Source organism: Zingiber officinale, chromosome 6B (genome assembly GCF_018446385.1).
Source record: "Zingiber officinale cultivar Zhangliang chromosome 6B, Zo_v1.1, whole genome shotgun sequence".
Taxonomy (NCBI): domain Eukaryota; kingdom Viridiplantae; phylum Streptophyta; class Magnoliopsida; order Zingiberales; family Zingiberaceae; genus Zingiber; species Zingiber officinale.
Window position 1 is genome coordinate 18,490,382 of NC_055996.1, and position 23,689 is coordinate 18,514,070.

The 23,689-nt window shown below is 34.2% G+C and overlaps 1 protein-coding gene across 1 annotated transcript; it reads right to left on the reverse strand.

Moving 5' to 3' along the window:
* Positions 1–42: 42 nt before the first annotated feature.
* On the reverse strand, positions 43–23,532 carry LOC121992178 (DNA-directed RNA polymerase IV subunit 1-like). The gene is made up of 20 exons (XM_042546374.1): positions 23,237–23,532; positions 23,064–23,150; positions 21,175–21,295; positions 20,960–21,084; positions 19,291–19,452; positions 18,794–18,838; positions 18,490–18,717; positions 15,976–16,131; positions 15,713–15,850; positions 9,771–11,681; positions 8,246–8,415; positions 8,094–8,160; positions 7,878–7,996; positions 5,709–5,851; positions 4,823–5,061; positions 4,558–4,731; positions 4,337–4,474; positions 2,150–2,538; positions 1,452–1,563; positions 43–631 (listed from the first exon to the last, which is right to left on the reverse strand). The coding sequence occupies exons 2-20, from the start codon at positions 23,148–23,150 to the stop codon at positions 479–481; spliced, it is 4,677 nt and encodes a 1,558-aa protein (XP_042402308.1). The 5' UTR covers positions 23,237–23,532; the 3' UTR covers positions 43–478.
* Between the last annotated feature and the right edge of the window lie 157 nt (positions 23,533–23,689).

Consider the following 23,689-nt stretch of genomic DNA (forward strand, 5'->3'; position numbering starts at 1 on the left):
TTTACAACAACACCACCTACTTGAATGATTGCTTTTACGATGGAATTTTCAATCGACTGTTCAAGACTTTCTTGCTGGCTCCAATTGGGGCACATGAAACATCAACATGTAGCAAGAGAGCAATTGGGTCAACATCCCCACTAAATGGTTAGTCCAATTGACTAACCCATTTACATCATGCACTAGCATAAATTGTATTTGCATCCACAAATTAGAGACCAAAATTGATATATATACAAATTGCTATTTTCGTATGAACAATAATCAGTAAAGGAAAATGAGGTGTCACTTTAGTGTCTCCTCAAGCCTCTGAAAAAGCTAATCGTCTTCTCCATAAAACTTGGATATACATCATGATAACGCAAAAGATAAGACCTTCCATGTAAAGCTTCCCAAACTTGATCAGATGTTAGTTATCTACTTTTCAAATTCACAGCCTAATTCTCATTCAAGTAAACTACAGACATCTTCTGTACTCTCAGATCAGACTGAGGACAAGTGAGCCAAACTCTGGTGAAATTAAATTAGCAGCTTCTACAACGCATTTGCGATATGAGAAATCTTCCAATGTACCATCCAACCTTAGAAGAATAAAACATCTGGTACCTGGATGCAAAGTACTATGCCCAACCTGAAAGAGAAGATTGTTTAGTTGCCCAAACAAAATGTCCACAATGGCACCCACAAGCCACAAGGAGAAGGTGATTTGACAAGGAATATAGAAGTACATCTAACAAACATTAGAAAAGAGTGTACCATTGACAAATTCCATGTAACAACCAATTAGAAAAAAGATCTCAAGAGGTGGATTCAATGTATGACAACATTGTGGGAACATAATAGAGTTGAGGTTTACATATTTACATGTACATGCATATTAAACTGAAGGGCATACATCCTACAAGGTTCATATAGATATGAGTCACTGTGAGGTAAAAGAAGCATGTTGTTTGCAATTTTAATTGGGATGTAATGAAATCACAACCATTAGATTGTTATATCCATAAACAATATTGCAATGTGCAAGCATCAATACAACAAGAGCATAGATAGACAAAGTAACATCAATACCAATTTGGAGATAGTTCTGGTGTGGAAACATTCACTATATAGACATGAAAAAGTTCACAAAAACAATTTATATAGATGAGAAATTCCACAGTTCAGGATGGCAGTCTAACCACTAGATCAACAATGTCTACATACTCAACAGAAATCAACAATAGTACTGAAGTTTACTTGAGAATTTATCCATTAGGCATATATTTATTAAAAAGCATAAACAACTATTCTTAAAAACTCTTTAGTTTCATGAGTAAACACCAATCAGTATTAAAGAGGGACCCATTAGCTAAGGATGTTTTATAATACCAACCATTTCTAGATGTTCACACTTGTATTATCAAAATATAACAATAAGCAACGTCCCCTTGTAGTAAACCAAAAAATACCTTGATTTCTCTTATTCCACTTCCTATTTTTTCAGCACTTTTGGGATGATATTGCAAAGCTTCCATTAATGATGATTTATCTTTCTCATCTAGATATCCATCAATTGGGTACCTTCAAGAACAAACACTTGTTTAAGATAATAAATAAATAAAATAGTTGATATAAATATAGATACACAGCAAACAAATGTGACAAAATAATTTGAATGAAACATCAGTGTTCCAGGCAAGAAATTAACTATTAGTCAACTTTTACCTGATAGAGACAGCTATATGAGAAGCTGTTTCTAACCACAGAAGTTATTGTTTTACCAGATAGAGCCACTCATATGATGATCTAACTTAATGGGAGCAATTCAATTTTATTGGCAATCTGAATTCATCAACTGAATTAAGAGAGTGATTCAAAAAATATAAAGACTATCAGTGTGGATAAAAACAACTATATAAAAAAAATCATCAATACATTACCCTGTCTAGTTTAAATTTGTTTACAATTTATGAAATCCTAGCAATTATCCAATGACAGCATTCTTGATTTTATACAGCAAGCATTGTTTGTTGAAATAATAGTTGGTCAAAGGAAAAAAATTCAACTTGAAGACATACATCACATAAGATCGCTGCTAAAATTAAAGTAGTTTGCAACAAAGGGAGAAAACTTAAATTCATTTTACTCGTACAATAATCCAACTTACTTGTGTAGTATCTCTCTTAATGAAGTTCCCATGTCCACAACATAGGTCCATGAAACAGAACAATCTGAAGGCTTATATAGAAACCCTAAATTTTGGGTGCCTTTCAGATAACCATTGGTTGACTTTTCTAGCCACCTATAGTGAACTTTCCAGTTATTACTTGCAGTTCTATCTAGAAACCTTTTCTCTATGTAGTCTTCATCTGAAGCTGATAGGTCAGTTGAATCTATGGTACCACGGAATGTGCTAGACTGCTTAAGCTGCAACTTCCACTGGGAAGGTGTGGATTCATTACACTCCATGTCAATTTTACAGCCACCCCACTGCAGTTCAGGTTTGAGGTTATGCAGCTTTTCATATATATTTTGTCTTCCATATATGTTAGGAACCTGGAAAAAAAATGTGATTAAAAAAAAAAACACTAAGAAAATGGGAACAGAAAGAAATATGCATCTCCCTCACTTTATGCATAGCTTGATGTGAAATCACAAGGCAATTAGATAAAATTTGTTAAATGTACATTGATGAGTAATCATAAACAAGGGCAATTGATGTGCTGAATTCTAATTCCATGCTCGCCTGGGTTTAGGCAACATGAACAAAATTCTTTTTAGACATCAGGAACGAAGTTATATTGATGGAATTAAACCATGATGAAAATTAGCTTGAGAATATGTTGAAATATTTTTGAAAAAGAACGTCTAAAACCAGTAGAACAATGAAATAAAGGCAAAATTCATTGTAGAAGTCGAAGCCATCTCCAGCAAGAATATCATCAATAATATTTTAGATAGGTCAGATATTTTAATATTTAACCTGAGAAAAAGGTGATATAAAGAGTTTGCTTGCTGCACATAAAAATTGTGTGGGACACCATATTTATGTTACTTTTATCCTTCAATATTCATTCATTCATTCTATTATAGTTGTAACATCAATATACCTGATTCAATCAGATGAGAGGAATCGTGCAAAATTAGATAAGAGTTAATTGGCATCAGTGAGAGGTGAGAAGGGATACACCTAAATGTTAAGAAAGCAATGCTCCCAAGTAGTCGGGTTCGAGAAGCTTGTTTTGATGTGTAGCTAAGGATTCAAGTTAGCTTTCTCTTTGTTTTTGACATATGCATCAAACATGAAACAATTTGGAATAGTGCAATAGGAGCTTGGTGACTCAACATAGTCGAGTTGGTACTTGGTACAATGGAAGACTTGACAGAGTCAAGTTAATGGTTCGATGGATGACTCAATATAGTTGAGCTGAGTGCGTTAAGTGAGGGGAGAAGGATGGCACATGAAGCAAGCTTGGAGAGTTTGGTGCATAGAAACTGAGGGTCTGACACCAGGTGGACACTAGAAGGTGATGAAAGAAGGATGACAAGCACTTGGGGAGCATAGTGCATCAAAGGTACCGAGAACCAAATGTGAGGTGTCCTCTACGGTGGTCCAAAATGAGGTGGATTAGTCAACGAAGGATGAATGATGGTGAATGATCAAGCTTGCAAAACTTGGTGCATCCAAGGGACCGAGGGTATGACATGAGATAAGCTTGAGGGAAAGAGAGTATCCACAAGATTGAAAGATGTGAGATACTACAAATGATGCATAATCTTGGACTTTGCTTTTGGCCAGCATTATTAAAGATGATGCTTGTAGCTAGATAGAGGTAGGCTACCTAACAACTTGGTTAAAACTGACAACTGAGAGGCAATAGATCCCGAGATGTACTCTGCGGACTGCGGGTTATCTCTATCTCAAGACTTTGCCTAGATTTACAAGAATGGAGGAATCATAGACCCGATGCAGTAGAAAAGAGATACATCTTGGTCGGATGAACAGTTCAGTCCTGGAGTCTACTGTAAAAGTTCAATGAATAAAATATTTGCATTTGAGCAACTATTGACTGGAAGTTCAATCCAATCGACTGGATGGAACTTTGAGTCAACTGGCAATTAACCTTTTAAGCTTGCACCTGTGTAAATTCATTCGTTTTATTATTTTTAGATTATGTTATTAAGTAATCCAATTAATTTTATTATGAAATCTGATTTAGAAAGTGATCTATTCTATATTATTGTTTTTCAAAAAGAATACAGAGATTGCAGATAAAAATTAGGATGTTATAATTTTGGCAACAAGTATGGATTCCTTTTGCTGGAAAATGGTTGGCAAATTTCAACAGATTACCTTTCCAGAGTATATGCAATCAAAAGGTCCACCAGTTCCAACAGGGACCTCCTTACCCCAAGCCATCGCATCCAGAGTACCATGTAAACCATCAGCAGAGCCTTGCTTAGCAGCATTCACAAAGAAACTTACAGGTTTCTGAAAATACACCCCCAACATTTTATCTTAAATGCTAGGAAAAAATGTAGGAACAAATTACAAATGCTAAGAATATTACTCACAGATAAGCATGCTTGACTAAAAGGAGATGAGATTAACATGTCATCCCTTTGCCGTTTGAGTCCTCTGGTATTTAGTCCATGGAACTCTCCAGTCACTGATAGACAATCAGCAGTAATAATTAAGTGTTCCTTGAGTATATTCCTTCCTATCTCAGTTGTTATTGACGTCAAGGACTGCAAGTATCATAATAATTCATAGCCTATCAATACTTAAAACTGAGTAAAAGAAACTATCAGTAAAGAAAAATTAGCATGAGGTTCGCACTTTTACAAAGTATTGCCATGCAGCGTCTATTCCATATGTGCTAAAAACGTTGAAAGTATCATCAGGATAACTGCGTTCCCAATCAATCAGGTCCATTATTGGTACACAGGCACTCTGAAGGGTACTCCAGAAAGTTCCAGGTGAAGATCTTTTTGACATTGTTACTTTCAGAAAGAGTTCAGCACCAAAACCAGGAAAAGAATCACACAAAATTTCAACCTTCTCAGAAGCAGAAAACCCTGTCAATATATTAAATGTATTAATTTTAATTTTATTGCAAAGGGGATATCAAAACCATATTATAAAATATGCAAGAGAAACAGATGTTTGGGACAAGAATATCATGATTTATGAGCTTTAAAGTAAAATCTGGATCTATTTATTACATGACAACAATTTCATTTCATTTACCATGATATATGAGCTTAATGTAGATAAAATAAAAGAAACACAGTCTGCTAAGCAGAACATTCAATAGCACACCGGCAAGAAAACAAAAGCAGTTAACTTGATGAAAACAATGAAGTATGTGCCCAGCACGCATATCTTACACAACTTGGACTGAAAAATACACAATCCTTTATTTTCATAAGTCAGGCAATGCAGAAATACTAGGGCAGTTGAGTTGGGCCAAACCAAACAGGCAAATCATAGAGTTTTGGATTAATACATTGTTAATCTGGCCAGGGACTAACTGTGTCCAAATCTTTATTGATTCCAAGTTTAGACCATTGATTAAAGTTTAAATCTTACATCCAAGTAAGAAACTGTTCTGCTATGATACCTGAGGCAAATTCTTTTCTAAGAATGTTATTGGACATGGTCATGGTTTTTCATACTTAAGAAAAATTAACCTCATAACGCTGATGCAAAATATAATCACCACCTTTAACGAGTGTTGCAAGAAGAAATGGAACCACTCCATCTCTTACTGTATCCACCTCTATTTGTGACCCTGAAGTTTCAACACCAACTGTAATACAAAAAGTTGCATCATGTTCCTTTTGCTTATTTACTGCTGTACAATTCCTGCATAGGTATGTACGTTTCAAATTTACAAAAAAAGGTTTAGTGCTTGCATTTGTCAATTGAAGTGCATAATGTTAGATAACAAACAAAATAAATGTTGAGAACAAAATGTATTCAAACCAAACCAAAGCACAATAAAAAAATGGTAATGACTTTCCGGAAATTATATCATAACATGTACATAAGCTCACATATGCTGACATGAGACTTTTACAGACACATGAGAAAACACAATCACAGCATTTATAGATAGACCACACAGAAATTAATTCATTTAGAGCTGCAAAAGAACCAAATAAATCACAAACCATTCAGTAATTGGCTCAATAAAAATTATGTTCAAGTGACTTGCTCAGATTCTCTTTTGAGTTGCTTCATCTATCCTTTACATACCCATGTTCAACAGATATAATCTAAGTGGACACTCAACATTCCCATTGATGCCACGTACACTTTGAATCTACACCCACTTTGTTTAGTAATTACAGCAAAGCCTCAATAACATAGCTAACCTCAATTGTCAAATGTACAAGGCATGGGCATACAGAGTTCAAGTTGTTTAAGCACATAGGGAATCTTGTTCAGGTCACTAATTAACATGCTTTTATGAAATCCAAGCTTAGGTACACTTTTTGGTTGCATAGGTCAGCCAAAAGGTTTAATTTGTAGATTTTTGTATTTAAGCTCAAACCCATTTAGCTATGTAAACCTCATTTAGAAAGATAACCAAGTTGAAATTCAAGTAAATCATGGACTTGTAAAACTTCAGAATGAAAATCAAGATCAGGATCAAATAGTTATTTTTCAAACCAAAAAAATTTAAGTTCAATGCAGCCCTGCATGTTTACACTTCACAATTCTATCCTCTGAATTTTTGATAATTTCCAAATTATTAGGTACAACTGATTAATAGTTACTCGTCCAAAAACAACCCTTACACAAAATTGCTTGATTATACTATGCTAAAAGTTTGACGTGCTAACTTGAGGTTGTAAAATATATATGTAATCTTAGTCTTGGTGCATCTTGATCATGATGTATACCTAGGGATGGCAATGGGAGGGGACGGGTTTGCCATCCTCATCTCCGCCCTGAATTACATCCCCGCTCCCATTCACGGTTCCATTTAATCGGGGAATCCCCGTCCCCATCCCACTTCCCAACTCCAAGAACACATCTAAAAGGATACTCATCCCCGCTTCCCATCTAACATTTACCGAACTAATTGGCGAATTCCCATCCCCATGCCCCATCGTGTCGTATCGAGATGGGTTCGGGGATGGGGATACCATCCCCATACCTACCCCCGTTCAAATGTGGGGATTTGAAAAATCTCCGAACCTGAACCCATACCCGAAAATACTCCCCGAACCCACCCCCATTTTGGGTTTTCCGCACGGGCACTACACCCGTGAGAAAAATTGTCATCCCTATGTATACCCTAAGATCTTATAATATTATGTGCAATTATCCAAACTTTAAATGGTTACATTTGAGCCACTATATTTCAACTATGATCTGGAAGCCATACTAGTATTACCTTAAATTCAATGAAATAAATCTAGAAGATTAAATAGCAACATGCAATTTGGCTATATGTCATTTGACTGTTTTTACTTCTAAAATCAATAGCAAAAGGTCATACAAAATATACCTTAATAAGTTTTTATGGTGCCAATATGAAAGGTGAACATTCCCACTAAATAATTAAACTACTCGACTATCACATAAATGATGTCATATATATATATATATATAAGCCAAATTTATGCTGAGTTATGGAAGTGATAAATCATTCTATTAGTAACTAGTATCTATAAGACTATTGTCTATGCATTGAAATAACCCTAGTAGCCCTCTATGTAAATCTTCCCAAAATGTGATTCACTTTGACCTGTGTGTCAAGCATGAAGCAAACCTAACATGAAGATTTGTTGTTTGCAGGAATTTCTACAAGCATCAAAATCATTTATGAATGCTAGCCATCAGCCACATGAAAATACAGGACATAAAAAAGAGAACTGACTTGCTTAGAAAATGTAATCTTGGAAGTGTAATGTCTATCCTTTTCTTTTCTGAGTCATAACACTTTCTAAGCTCCTTACTGACAGACTGCAAACTTATACTTTTCCTTGTCATCTTATCCTGTCAGGAAAAAGAAACTAATGGCTACCAATCTCATACAGCCATAAGCACATAGATGAAGAACACAGGTTCATGAAAGATTATAAAAATCAAGTACCTTGCTCAAATGAAAATGCACAATCCATGGACTGAGATTTGTTCCTTGAACATCATGGCCATTATAACTGAAAAAAAAACAATTAAAGATAAGGAAATCAAATAAGAAAAAACATATCAAAGGCATTAAATGGTACCAAACTAAATACTAACTATATCATGACAGTGTCAACCAAATCATAAAAGAAAACTCTCTCCAAATGATTCTTTACTTCTATGGCACCATATTCAAAACCATATCTCCAGTCTTGTAGTCGCTTTGAAAGAAAAAGTAAGGCAACTTGTTTGACAGATGAATTAGTCTTGTTGCATTCCAACACTCTCTGCAATATCAGACATTCATATTTTAGCAACATTATTCAAGTCCTTGGAAATAATGTTATCTAATTCTTAAAGATGACTGTAACCATAGAAGCCTAAAAGTTAAATTGTGCCTTTTAGGTCAACTAATGCAACTAGCAACTAGCAACTATATGGATTAGTTGTATCATGTAAAGTTAAGCTATAAACCCCACGAATGAATCACATTTTCATAATATAATCATATAAAAGTTCCAATATATTCTACTTGCCAAATATACTTGATTATGATTGTGATGGTGGTAAATCAAAGAAAATTTTAAGTAGGTTTTGCCACAGAACAGAATGTATAAAAGTGGTTCAGACAAATTATGAAATGAAATTGACCAAACACCATGAAGTCTTGCATGGAATAAATGACAACATAACATCCATTTAGATGATCCCAAAATGTTGGGATAAATACAACTTGACAACAATGATAGTGAAAACAAAACTAAAACATCTGTGAATTCAAAATTGTAATTACAGATTGACTACAAGATTTTGAGTTCCAAGAAATAATTAAAGAACACAACTCTTCTTTTGCCAGAAACTTCTACAACAAAATCATTAGATCTTCTGTCTACCTTTCTCAAAAACAAATGTTAGCATTTCCAAGCATGGAGAGAACAGATTTATCCACGTATACAACTCTTAACTATCTATAATAGCTTACTGATATTACAGTCCCAGATTCCTAGAACAAAGATCATGATCAAGAAAATAAATAGCACTCCATATGTTATAAAAACTTTAATAATTTGGTTAAGATTCAAGTTCAGCTGAGAACACAACCTTTCACAGTTAAAATAAACAAATAAATATTTCAAAAGGTGAAATGTTAGGCAAAAAAATGACACTCGAGTAGGCAAAGTTGATGTTGATTCACAACAAGAATTTATAGGTTCATATCTTATATTCTCATTCCATTGAAATTGAGTGTAACAATTATTATCTTCCAATCAGACAACAATATTCATGTGGTGAATGGAGATTAAAGAAAAGCATGGTTGGAAATATCAAGCTCTACTTATAGATCTCACTTAGACACTGAGGTAACCATATCATAGAAGCAGATGAATAGCAGTCCAATAAGATTTCATTGTTGGAAATGGCACTGGTAAATCAAATCATGACAGACAAATGATAAAAGGATTATGAAATTAATAAAAACTCATATCCACACTATTTCTATACATCTAAATGAATCAAAGTAGAAACACAATAGAATATATCTGAAAAAAGAACAAAAGTTGCACTAATAGAAAACACAGCAGTCAACAACATCCTTGAATAACTGGCATATATATAAAGAAAAATTAGATGCCAACATGACCTTAAATTTCAAAAGTGTAGAATTTTCAATGCTATTCGTTGGAACGTCAAGGGCTCCATATGCAGCCTCAGAAATAGTGCAAGCAACCCATGATCCAATAGGGTGACCGCCTAGTCCAGGACATTCAACATCTTTTTTCTCACATGTACCATTAAAAATATTGCCTTCAATTGAACCCTGTGATGTGTCGTATGAGAACTCAACAATTTGCTGACCATATGGATTTCTAACTGTTCCATCATAAGCAACATAAAGGTCGCGCATGTAAAACATAAGCTTTCTAGTCAAAGTTCCTGGAATTTCTGCATTCTCAGAAAAGAGATTAGCACGGCCAGATATCGCATGCATCAAAGATTCCAATGGGTTTAAACCATCAAGAAAAGAAGTACCAACAACAGCATAAAAACTTTGCTGGCACGAAATTTCGACTGCATTTGACACTGCAGAATCATCTGACTTTTGCATGTTCCACAAATCACAGTTAAGTTTACGAGGAACTCTAAAAGGCAGTGGGCACGGAGAAAGTTGAAGTCCCAGACATGCACCCTGTTGAATTAATTTTGGCAAGCTTCCCTTGCTTCCAGCATCTACCATTGCCAACATTGAGTTATCCTTGCTGATAAATTGACGGATTGCACTTAGAAGCTCTTGGTAGACATCCTTAAAAGCAGAAACAGAAGTCTGTCTAGCACATCTTTTGGAAGCAAGTTTGTATTGACTCATAGAACCTAATGAATCTTCATTGTTATTATGACACCGTAGTGCCTCATTCATCTTTGGTTCCATAATTAGCTGTTTAATCCAGCAAGCATCTTCAGCTTCTTCTAATCCAAATGACACCTCATCCATCATTTTCCTTCGTGAGGATAAATCTGAAGACAGGTAAATATCACTTAAGGAAACACTTAAGCCTCTTCTTGTCAAATATTCACAGAGAAGTTGATCAGCATCATAGAGGTAATCAAGGGCTTTTTTACCATAAAGTTTGAACAAGATTGTAATCAAACCAGATGTACTATTCTTCAGCCAAAAAGATAATCCACAACAGGACATGACCTCACCCTTACTTATCATAATATTTTTGTTACAAAAATCCATAGTTGGAGGAAGAAGCATGCCAAATAATTGTTCTCCAGTCCAGAGAGAAGTCAGAAATTCTGGAGCCTTGACAATTGCAGGAGGTGGCACTGGAAAAGAACAAAGCATTGCTAACTGCTGCATATCAAATTTGGTAAAAAATTCCTGTTTTGTTGTCAGCAAATATGCAGCAGTGAGGCTATCATGTGTCAAGGAAAGTAAGCTTCTTCCATCCTGTGCATTAAATAACTGGTGGTCTAAGCTAAGCAGTTCCTTAAGTTCTGTTCTGCAGCCAATGGATTGTGGTACATAACCATGTAAACAATCCCCATCAAAATCCCCTAATAGTGGAGAACAACACAGTGGGTTTATTGAAACAACAGATTCAATAGGAAGAATCCGCACTGACAAAGCAATAAGAGAATGTTGATGAACCGAAGGGGGTCTGTTGACAAGTACAATGTCCCCATTGTCCAAAGGTCTATATAGCATATCACCAACCTGAAGTTGGTTGGTTTTTTTTATAGAAGTTAATTTCCCTTTGCTTTTGACTAAAAATCCTTCCCCTGGAAGTGTGTAGCACATATATGCAAGTAGACGAAGATTGCAAACCATGTTCAGCTTTTCAATATTGTAAGCATTTACATGCTCAGGAACAGTTAACTTTCTGGACATACAATGTGGAATGCCAATTTCGTTTGTGCTTATCTTAGGATCACCAACCATAGTTAGACGGAATGCATTATCTGATCTTTTGCTTAGAACAACATCTTTCATCCATCTTAATCCAGATGTACTTTTAGAATCTTCATTTGAAGGATTAGGAGCACGGAACTATAAAAAAGCATGTTATGTGTGAGCATAAGGAATTTAGTGAAAGAACATATTGGCACATACAATTCATTTATAACAAACACATACCATTAGCAACTCAGAGAATTCTATGATACCTCAAAAATCCAAAAGTTATATTATCTTGTGATCTATGTCAACTGCAGATAATTGGCTATTTTGATACAGACTGTGTAGACTCCTACAGATAGACAATCTACATCCATTATCTAGTTATTGTATTATCTTAGAAGGTAATCTTATTTCCTAGAAAAGTAAGAAACAAATTGTGGCGGCAGCATATAAGAGCATGGCATTAGCAACATGTGAGCTTATTTAGGTTAGGGATTTGATGACCAAGCTAGGATACACCTCTACAGGGTCAATGAAGCTTTAATATGATAATCAAACTGCACTGCAATGTATATAGTATCAAATCATGTATTTTATGAAAAAAAAAATAGAAACCACTTATAGTCACTTCATCAAAAGAAAAGACAATTGAATAAGATCATCATTTTCTTTCTATAACAAATTGACTTTATAATATTTTGGAGCCAGCTTGAGAGGAGTGTTATGGATAAGTGTGTAACTATGACAGGTGTTTCTATAAAAATCCTTAGGGGCTGCTTGTTTGGGAGGTTTGGAACGAGAATGGAATGAAACTTGGTGTTTGGTTTGGGGAAATGATGGTGGGACCCACGGATTCATTCTTCTAAATATAGGAATGGACCATTACTGAGTAATATGGGGGGTATGGGAATCATTCCTATTCTCATCCCCATTCCCTTACCCGAACCAAGCGCCCCCTTAGTCAATTAATAACAATATATATAGGTAGAGGGGGCAATGTTGGATTAATATTCTCCCTAATGTGTGACAACAACAAATATATTTTCACCTATTTATTTAAATCAGCATAATTCTAATTCTATGACTTACCTATAGTTTCATTTAAGATATAAGCTAGCACAAGAATGAGATGTCCTGACAAAAAAACATAAATTCAAAATTTAAATAAAAAAAGATGGATAATGTACAACAATAGTAGAAGAATCTTGTTGCTTAGAGAACCAACAAAAAAACATAATATAGCCTTCATCAGCATCATCAAATCATGTTAGTCCCTCCACTTTCAACTACATGAATTTTATCCCTACATTTAATATTATGCACACTAGTGATATTGCAAGTAATATCTACTATCTAGATAGTTTAAATTAACTAGATTTTTGGAGGTTTTTCACATTATGTCTTCAACTCTAGATTCAACTTGTTTGATTATAAAGTTTATTGGTCATTGCTCAACAAATCCCTAACATTTTAACATATTTTTACTCATTTATCATTATTAAAGTTGAAGGGGAGCCTTGGCGCAACGGTAAAGTTGTTGCCATGTGACCAAAAAGGTCACGGGAAACAGCTTCTTGCAAAAAGCAGAGTAAGGCTGCTTACAATGAATCCTTCCCCAGGACCCCGCATGGCGGGAGCTTCGTGCACCAAGCTGCCCTTTATCATTATTAAAGCTGAATTGTGTCACTTGTGAAATTTATAAATATAATTAGTGATACACAAGGCTATATGACTAGTAATATTCAAATTAATTTGTAACCACAATGACTAAAAACCTGTTTGAAATCCCACTACCCTTTATTCCCTCCACTTTAACATAATCTATTCACAATCTACTACTTTCAACATATCTATACATCTCAACTTACCTTTTCTCAGAACTACACCTAACTGTTGCAAGATAAAATAATTTTTATATGAAATGTGAATTAGGTAGTTACGTTTTAAAGGTTTTAAGTTCGATAAAAGTTTATTTTGTCAGATCTTTTTATTTAGGAGAATTAATTATTTAACATGATTTTTAAATTGATAGTTGTGTGGAAAGTTTGGGTATAAGTTTAGTTTAATTAATTTTTTTTGCTGCTTTATAATTTGATTTATTTCTTACTTGGGTTGAATATTTTAGGTATAGAGTTATTTCATTAAATGTTTTTAGTTTACTCCTATATCTTTTTTAGTAACCCTTCCATGCATCAATTTAAGCATTTTTTTAGATTAGTTTTTTGAAATGATCTAAAAAATGTCCTTTCCCATCAACCAACTCATCTATACATATCCATAAAGTAAGACCCACCCTAAAGTAGTCTTCCAAAAGATAATTTTAGCCTAGACTTAGGAACACAAGAGGACCACATACAATAAGACTCAAGAAAATCCTCTCTATTTCTATTGTTCCCTATTTATCATACAAATGATATCTCCATCAATGTCTTCTTGTTGAAATTATAAAAGGACAACCCCGTGCATAAAGCACCTGCCAATACGAGTCCCAAAGGACCACATTGGATCTATTGTATATATCTTTACCTTGCATTTTAGGAGGTTATTTCCGCAACTCGAACCCATAACCTCAAGGTCACATGATAGTAAACTGTTATGCCAAGGCTCCCCTTCTTGTTGAAATTATAGAATAAGTAAAATCATTACTTATAAATCTCGTGTCCTAATTGTTCTTGCTATTTTTGTATTATGGAAACAAAGGTTTAAAATTTCAAACCATATTGGAGTTTTGATTTTTATCAGAACGATAAAGTTTCAATCTCATATTGTGTCATGCTGATATAGTTTTATAATAATTTAGACTTATAATATATTAAAATTTTTGCTTTCATTATTAAGGATGTATTTTTTTTTGGATAAATGAACGTATACTTATATCACATTATGTAATTATGTTTGAAAATTATTCATTAGCATTTACTAAAAAAATTGTGCATTAAATAACAATTTTATATTTTGTTTAATAAAACCCAAAAAAGGTAAAATAATTTTAAATCCTATCATTTGGTTTTATTTTTTCACATACTACAATTATTGAATGAAAAATAATTTAAGCTAATTTTTTTATATTTTGGATATAAAATTAAATGAACTAAAAATAGTCAAAGAAAATAAATAAATTACTTTTAATTTAAACCTAATTAAATAAAATATTATTAAATCATTAATGATTTAGCTCATCTTATTGAACCTTAATTTTTCCATCATATTTGTTTTATTGCTTGCTGGTACGATCTTTCAAATTTTATCTTATTCAATTTTTTATATTTTTATATTTTTATACTACTAATTAAGCTAAATTAATATTTTTAATTTTCCATAGAGTAGATATGGTGATTCGGATGGAGTAGGTTCAAATCAAGCTAAATTTGGATTTATAGTAACCAATTTAAAATTAAACCAAATATATATGATAGTTTGGTAGAGTCATATTCACTGGAATAATTGTATTTTTAAAAGTTATGGAATTATTCAATTACTCTTGTTTGCTCATTCCCACTGATTCCTCCCCATCGCACAAAGCTACCCAAGATTCTTCCCTAATCGCGCAGAGCGCCTCGGTCGCACGCTGTTGTGCATCACCACAATTGTTAACGCTCGCCCTTGCTTACCATCCGATATTTCTCTTCTCCTCCACTATTCTTTCTTCTCTTCCTTTTCTTTTCTTTGTTTCTTGTTATTGTTACACATCTTTTTTTCTTCCTCTTCTCCTTTCTCTCCTTCAATTTTTTCTCATTTTTGTTTCCACATTGTTGTGCCATTGTGACACCACGCCAAAGGGTTTTGCATGTCGATCGGCAAGTAGAACAATAAATTTTGCTCATGCCAACTGGCATGGCTCGAAACCATGATTGGAACTATATTTTGTACTTAATTAAAAATTTTCATCACAATTGAATTTAAAGTTTATGTTATCATAAATTAGTATAAAATCATCTGAAATAACATACACCAAGAAAGTTTAACATAAAAAAGGCCTAAAGCTTTATGTCATTTACTATGATGAACTACATATATATTTATTACTTGCCCCATTAAAACTTAGCTAACATATATAATAATATGGTGCAACAAAATGTGTTATGATTGTTTAAATGTGGCATCCTACGATTTAATGGCATGGTAAAACAAAGCATGACGTATTTACATCAAAAAACGCTTTGAGGAAATTTGTATCGTACCTTAGACACATTCCAGCAGTCAAGAACGCGGCTTGCCGTGTATGAAGCAGCAATATGTCCAAACTGCTCAAGTTTCCTGAAGTCAACAACTTTCTTGCTTAAATCAACCAATTTTTTATAAGCCTTGGTGCGTTCATCCTGCATTCATACAATATCACATAAAGGTAATTGAAACAATGTGGGAAATAAATATAACAAGGACGTCCATATTGTACTTAACCTACACAGATAAAAATATATTCAAATAGAAAAAGAAAACTTACAAAATATAATTTCGGATCATCAGCAGAGCTATGTGATGCTTCCACCACTCTATGACAATTAGGAGTAATCGGAATATAGGAGAGAAATAATAGCTCCCGCCTTGAAACAAACTGGTGAACAAATTCTGGATCAAGTGTCTTCAGCAAGCAAAATGTCTGAAAACTAAACAATTAGCAACGAAGATACACAAAATGATGACAGAATAAAGTAATCAAAAGATCAGTTGTGTGCACAGGAATTTCAACACTTGACAAACCACAGGAGTGTTATCAAGATACTAGCAACTTTCTATGGTTTAAAATGACTGGAGACTAGTTTGACTTCACAACGGACTTAGAACAGAAATTAGAGAATTTCAAGTTATTTTCCCCTCAATCACTAGAAGATGCAAACCGGAAGACCTTAGAACTTGGCCTTTTCAAGTTCTCTGTGTATCGACAAACTCCTTCAGCCAGAACCACCCCATGCTATAGTGCATCTTAAGTCAGAAACCCTATTTACTCATCATGTATTGAATCTGTCATCCGACATGTAGAAGCTAATCTGCAAAGCAGTAAAAGATAGAATGTCCTAGTCCTGATCCTAGCCCGAACCAAAATATGCAGTGTTATAACAGCCATGACAAAGGTCACGTGGCATCAAAATGCCAACATAAAGTACAATCCACAGAACCCAAACATAATCCTGAACATATAGAAACATTGTCTTCCAAATCTAGAAAGTAATGAAGAGGTTGAGCTGAGGGATGATACCCAAGAACCCAAATGACGTAAAGCAATTGTATATTTGTAGGGCTTTATGTAGTGCATCTCATCCAATACACACCCTCAACTGATTATTCATGGAAATGTATTAGCATTTTTTCATACTTATGTAAAGTGTAAAATTAAAACATGAAAGATTACTATAGATAAACGAAAGTTGAATAAATGTAGTTTCAACACAAACATTTTTTAGAATTCAACTCATCATAGCCTCACCAAAATCCATGCATGTCACTCGGTAGGGAGAGCAGTAAATGTTATCAGTGCCAATCGGTATGACTCAATACTTCAATCACTAGATGAGACTACAAAATTAGTTATGCCTAGGGTCCAAGCTTCAAAATTTCGTTCCGTGCCGGGTGGAACGGGCGAAACTTACCGTTCCGCCGGCGCACCAAAATCGGCACCAACCTAGGGAAGATTTCGTCGGCATCATGAGTCGCTCGTCGTCGCACGGCAGCATGGACAGTGTTGCCAGAATCTTCCCGTGCCTCCGGAAGCATCGCGGGGCGCTAAAAAGGTCGGGGGCTACGGAGGCATCGGGACGCGACGTTTTTGGCAGCGCCGAAAGTGTCACAGGACGCTTTCGGCGCCTCCGGCGCCGTCGGAGGCGTCCGTGGGGCGTCAGATGGGTCGCGGCGTCGCGGTTGAGTCGCGGCGTCACGGGTGAGTCGTGGCTTCGACGAAGCCACGGGTTATTGTGCAAAATTTAATTTTGCAACTTAAATAAATAAAACAATTCTCATTCCCACTTAATTGTGATATGTTAAAGAGGCTTTCACAAATCCTAATTAAATTATCCTAATAAAATATAAAAAAATATATTTAAAATTTTTTAAAAAATAATAAATTTCATTAAATAATATTCTAAAATTATTTTTATTATTTTAAAATTTCTAAAAAAATCTTTAAAATTCTAAAATAAATTTTACAAATTTTATAAAAATTCTAATAAATCAAATTTTTATTCTTATATATTTTTTAATTATTTTATATTTTTTACTGTTTTGATATTTAATTGATATTCTAATTTTTTTACTATTTTAAATATATATTATTTAAACTATTAATTAATTAAATAAACAAATAGTTAATTTATATGATTATTATATATAAAATAGAATTTTATATTAATTTATATAATTATGATTATTTAATCCGGACATTGGAGAACTATAAAAATTATCTAAGTAAAATATTACAAGAATCATTGCTTCCATTTAACATATTATATTATGATGCACCAATTTTAATTAGAGTTATTTATGCATCAATTGTTTTTTTAAAAAAAACTATATTTAATTATTTTTTATAACAATATTAAGTTGTTTAATAATGAAGAACTTATATAAAATCAATATATAACTTATTTTTAAATTATACACAATAAATATATTTATCTAATAATTACTATATATATATATATAAATAAAAAAATGCCAAAACTGTATCTGCACGGCACGATACGATACCGAAACCGTATCGTTCCTGTCTAGGACCAAAACCTCGGCACGGGTCGAAATTTTAAACCTTGCTAGGGTCAATACATGAGTTATAATCTCATTATTCTTAACTTAGTAGAATGAATTCATGCAACAACAAAAAATGAAGAAAGGAAATCTGTGTATTAACATTCTAGGAAGTGCTAAAATTCATGATAAGCTAGTTTCGAAAATGGCATATGGCATAACATAACCAATATGGAAAACTGTAAATTTAGTGAATAAAATAACCATGTTCTATTGTTACCTGATATGGTGTAAGATCAATCTTGCTTGGCTTCGACCCTTGCTGCAAAGAAATATTTGGAATGAAATTCCAAAAGTCTTCTGGAAGAATTTCATTGAGACTACGACCATGAAACTTATTTGGCAGCTTTTCATTAACTTCTGCTACTATTGAAAGACTTTTCCTACCTAGTATGTCCTTTGATGAGATCTTAAACTTCACAGACGGATACCATCCATCTTCATTCCGCTGTTAAAACGCATGAATAAAATCTCCAAGCAGTTAAGAAAATGCAGATTGTAAAACAGAATCTTTCAGTACTTACAGTACAGTATTTGCAAACCACTGGAGCATCTTTTGCTGACCAATTCTTCATTTGTACAGTACATGCATCATATAAGAAAATCCCTTCTAAGATTCAGGAAAATGCAAAGCAAGACAAAATAAATCACTAAACAAAGGAATGACAAAATCCAAGTAAAAATTTAATCATGCAAGGAAAATGTACTAAGTAAATAAAAATTCTCAGTTGCATCAAAAAATTTTGTCCTTTGACATTAACCACAAAGTTCAGGCTTCAACAGATAGAAAACACTTAAGGAAACATTGAAAGATCAAACATACAATTTTCTAACTAGAATCATATATCAAACTGCTAAATTAGAAGTTGTAAAATTTATTTTTCATTATGCAGATCAAGAAACTCAGAGTTCTATAGACGAACTAGTCATAAATCATAACAAATACAAAACCCGACATACATAAACAGAGTTAATCACAAACTTTCCTAAATACATCCTAGTTTCTATGCTGATAAGATACCTTGTTAAGCTTAGAACACTTCAATTTAATGAAACCAACTTTGGAATTATTTACAGTCTTCAGCAACTTCCTCTGAAGGGCAGTAAGATTCTTATTGAATGCCTCTAGGAAGTAAATGCCTGCTTTTATGTCTTCCTCAGTAGCTTCTAAGATAAAAGATCCCTGAAATAAACACTCACTAGATTAGATCACATACTCAGAGATCCTTAAAAGTTGAAATATTATAATCAAGGAAGACAGTCTGCAATTATGCAATTACAATACAAGAATCTAATTGTATTCACCAACATCATCATGCACAATACTGTTAAACAAAATGCAAACTATCACATAATACAACTTGCAATGAAGCGTGATAGAATTATCAGTTAGGAGTTATTAGAGTAAGTACTTATATGCATTACAAACTTAATCCTCCTCTGGGTATTGTGTTTGAATCCTAAAAATACGATAAAATATCTCTCTTTTAGAATAAGAACATAACAGATTATCCCTTTTAACTCATTTTCTTCATCATGCATATAGAAATGTACACTAACCAGCAGTTGCATTATAGCTATATTTGTAGCTTAATGTAACTTCTGAGTTCAAGCATACTATTGTATAATATAACATGAGCATATAATAGTTTATTGTTGTTGGATTAAATAGTTTGTCAGAAATTAGTCAATGAAAGAAAATGATTTTTTTTAATTAGAATGTTATTAGTGATGCCTTGGCTCAATCAAGGCATAAGTTTCATATAGCTAACCCCAAATAGCTGGAACAAACACTTTATGATCATGATGAGTCTCACATGGTTTTCTTATTTATTTAGTATTTATTGTGTTTAGGTTTTCTACATCTGTAATTTTGTTAATTCTAATTGATTCAATTACATCATTCCTCCCAACAAGGTGTTGGAGCAAGGCTAGAATTTTCCTCTCTTTCCATACTGTCAAGCATCTGTAAGATATTGTAAAGCAACAACATCTTTGGCGTACAGGGGTCGAGTCCTAGGAACTCGCGACCTACTATTCATCCCACCATGCGCCTCCCGCCAATGTACCTGCATTTACCTCCCTTTATATCCGTGGGGCCGGCTTTAGGGGGGGCGTTAAGGTAGTGGTTCTACCCTTTTTTTTTGTAAAGCAACAACAAGCATACTGGTGGCTGCTTCTTCCAAAGGCTTTTCATTTGTTTTCTCTCTCTGAGCCTCTGTTCATCATCTTCCTAAGGCTAATGAGGTAAATCTACATACCTTCAGCCTAGCTTACTCCTTTTCATCTTCTTCTTGGCAAACATCTCTTCAACTCCAATTTGTTTTCTGATAAGCATGAAAAGGGGATAATGATCAAAGCCTTCCCTCCAATTTATCCTTTAACTGAATCATCCAAGAGAATATCTACAATCTACAATAAATCCTTTAACAAATTTCATTATTCTGAGAGAACCCCAAACAGTTCGGGTCTCCAAATTCCAAAGAGTTTGGAGGAGCAAAAAAATAGCACATGAGAGAGAGAAAAATTTCCAAAAGCCAACATGAGATACAAGAAATTGTGATTTATCATGTAGTATTGACGATAGACAAGTATAAAAGTATAAAACAGTAGAATAACTTCTAGAGACAACCCAAATAGAAATTAACACTGTAACAAGAACAAAAATTCAGCTCACATAGATACCTGACCTTCATTTGTAGATCTTTTTTAACACACTTGCATCCAGGACAGATATGATTCAAAATATGAACAACTTCAGTCACGAAATAGGGATGATAAATCACTTTTGGTAATTTCAAAAAGCCAGAATGTCCTGTAAAAGAAATGAAACAATATGTCTAAACACAAATAGAAAAATTCAACCCAACATCAATAAACTGTATTGTCAGCTAGGTTAGCTCACCATCACAGTCCCTGATGTATCTGGAACCACATGTTTCACACTGAGAGGATGCATTTGGCAAGCCTAACTTTGAGCTAGTCACATCATTAACCTCCATAATGCCAACATTACATAGCTTCTCCTATTCAAGCAAGATCAAAAGGAAGTTAAGCGATGAAAAATGTGAAAGTAGACAATATGTAAGTCAGGAAAAACAAGAAGGAACTTCTTTGACACCAAAATTTTAACAAATTTAGTACCCATCTCACAGATTACCAGTATTAAAAGGAACACTACAATTCTGTACAATTAATATTGCACACCGTAAAGAAAAGGAGGGCTTCCACGTAGTAACATGAGTTTGGCTAACTATGTATAATGCACGTGTCATTTATATTTTATTTTCAAAGGTCATGTTTACTGGGGATCTCATTTCAAGACAGTTTTGGTAGTTGACTGGAACAAAACAGTTTGGGTACTATGTTGGAGTGTCAACGCATGATAAGACAGGTTTGGTAGTTGACTGGAACAAAGTGGTTTTGGTCCTGTGTTGGAGTGTCAACGCAAGATGTTAGTAACAAATTAGAAGTGCAAGAAGGAAGGAGGATCAAGAAGAAAAAGGAAAGCGAAGATAGTTACATAAGACAAACTATCATTCCATATCGAAATTTTAGTCCCGGGTTGTAATGGTTAGCTATGGCACCGTGTTTTACTAACATTTGACACACTTTATTCATCAAAACATACCATGATGAAATTAGAATAGTTTTATTCCTTCAATATCTTCCAGCAACATAATTATTTAGGTAAGATACATAATTTTATCCTTATGTTGCACGCTACAAAATGAAACTTCACTAGTAATAATTTAATCAGGTAAAATGTTTTTTAGAACATTAATTAATTTTTGTCTCTCTACCACTATCCCTTCAACTTTAATCAATTCAACTCTTCCAATTATAATATTTATTGGTTTCTTAGTTCATACCATCTCACCCTATTATCCATCATTTTATCATCTAGTGTAACTACATCTAACTTATTAGATATTAATTTTTTATCTTTTCCTTTCTAATAACTCAAGGCATCTATCATAGCCAGTGTTCTAAATAGTAGTTAAGGCAGCCGCCTAGGCGTGAGGTGGACCTCAACCGCACGACCTTGAACCGCACCGCCTTGTGTTTAGGCGGCGGCAAAGCATTTCCGATTCGAATTCGGGCGACAAGTCTGGATGCATCGCCAAGCTTGGGCTACGCATCCGGGCATGCACGACGGGTCCAGACTCATCGCCAGGCTTAGGCAACGCGTCTAACACCGAAACGCCGAAGCCGATCATAGAATAGAATAGCGTTTTTAAAAAAAAAATTTAGGATTTAATCGGAACTTTAGATTAAAATTTTAATCAAGATTGGGATAATTTAAATAGGCTTAAGTAAAGCCCAATAAAAGTATCCTATTAATTTTATATATATATATATATATAATTTTTTAAAAATATATTTAGATTAACTTTCTTATTTTTAGTTAATATATTTTATAGTAATTTTTTAATTTTTGATCATTTATTTAATTTTTTATCTTTTAGTTAATATATCAGTTAATTATGTATAAAAATAGTAAAAAAAAAAAATCAACTGCCTAGGGCCGAGGCACTGACTGCACCGCCACCACCATTTACAACACTAATCATAGTATTCCCAACCACCAATGCAGCTCCAAACCAATGTGGTCCTAAGTCCAAATGAAGAGAAAAAATTACGGGTTGGGTTTAGGGCTAAGCAGACAGCATTAAAATTGTCTAATCCAATGGAGACAGAAGAATATACATAAATTCGTGTTTGAGAATAATCAATTGCTCCACCATTATGCTTAAGAATAGATTCAAAAAGCTTTAACATTGAAATACTTACTATTTCACCATTTGTCATCAAGTCAAAGACAATGCGATTTAAATGACCTGAAGGAGTTGCCTGCTCTGCAATAAGATCTGCATCCATCTGGAAATTTTGTCAGCCATAAAAGGGATCATTAGTTGCCACATACAGGAGATTAGAGCATGCAACGTGGAGCATAATGAATCAACCTTGAGCAACGACGGCAGCGGACAGAGAGGATGTGACTCACGAACGAGCGCGAGACAAGACCAAGGTGAGAGGTCGGCACCGCTCGTCGCTATTGAAGCGCGGTGCGCGCGAGGCGAAGCGTGGGCAAGCCCAGGAAGCGGGCGAGAGGCGGGCGGGCGAGCGCGGTGCCGCGATCTCGTCGGGTCGGTGCGCAAGCGTCGGAGGCGAGCGGGGTAGAGGGTTCCCGGGAGGTTCCGGAGAGAAAAGAGAGGGAGAGTCGTTTTGGGGGGAGGCGAAACGGTTTATAATGCAACCCAACCCTAACTCAACCTGCCACGCCGATCCATATATAAATCGGGCTACCATAAGTCCGGTGGACCATGCCTTCTAATTTCTGCAATTTGATATTCTTTATTTTTTTATATATTATTTAATTTATTAATATTATTTTAAAATAATTTCTAACCTGAGTT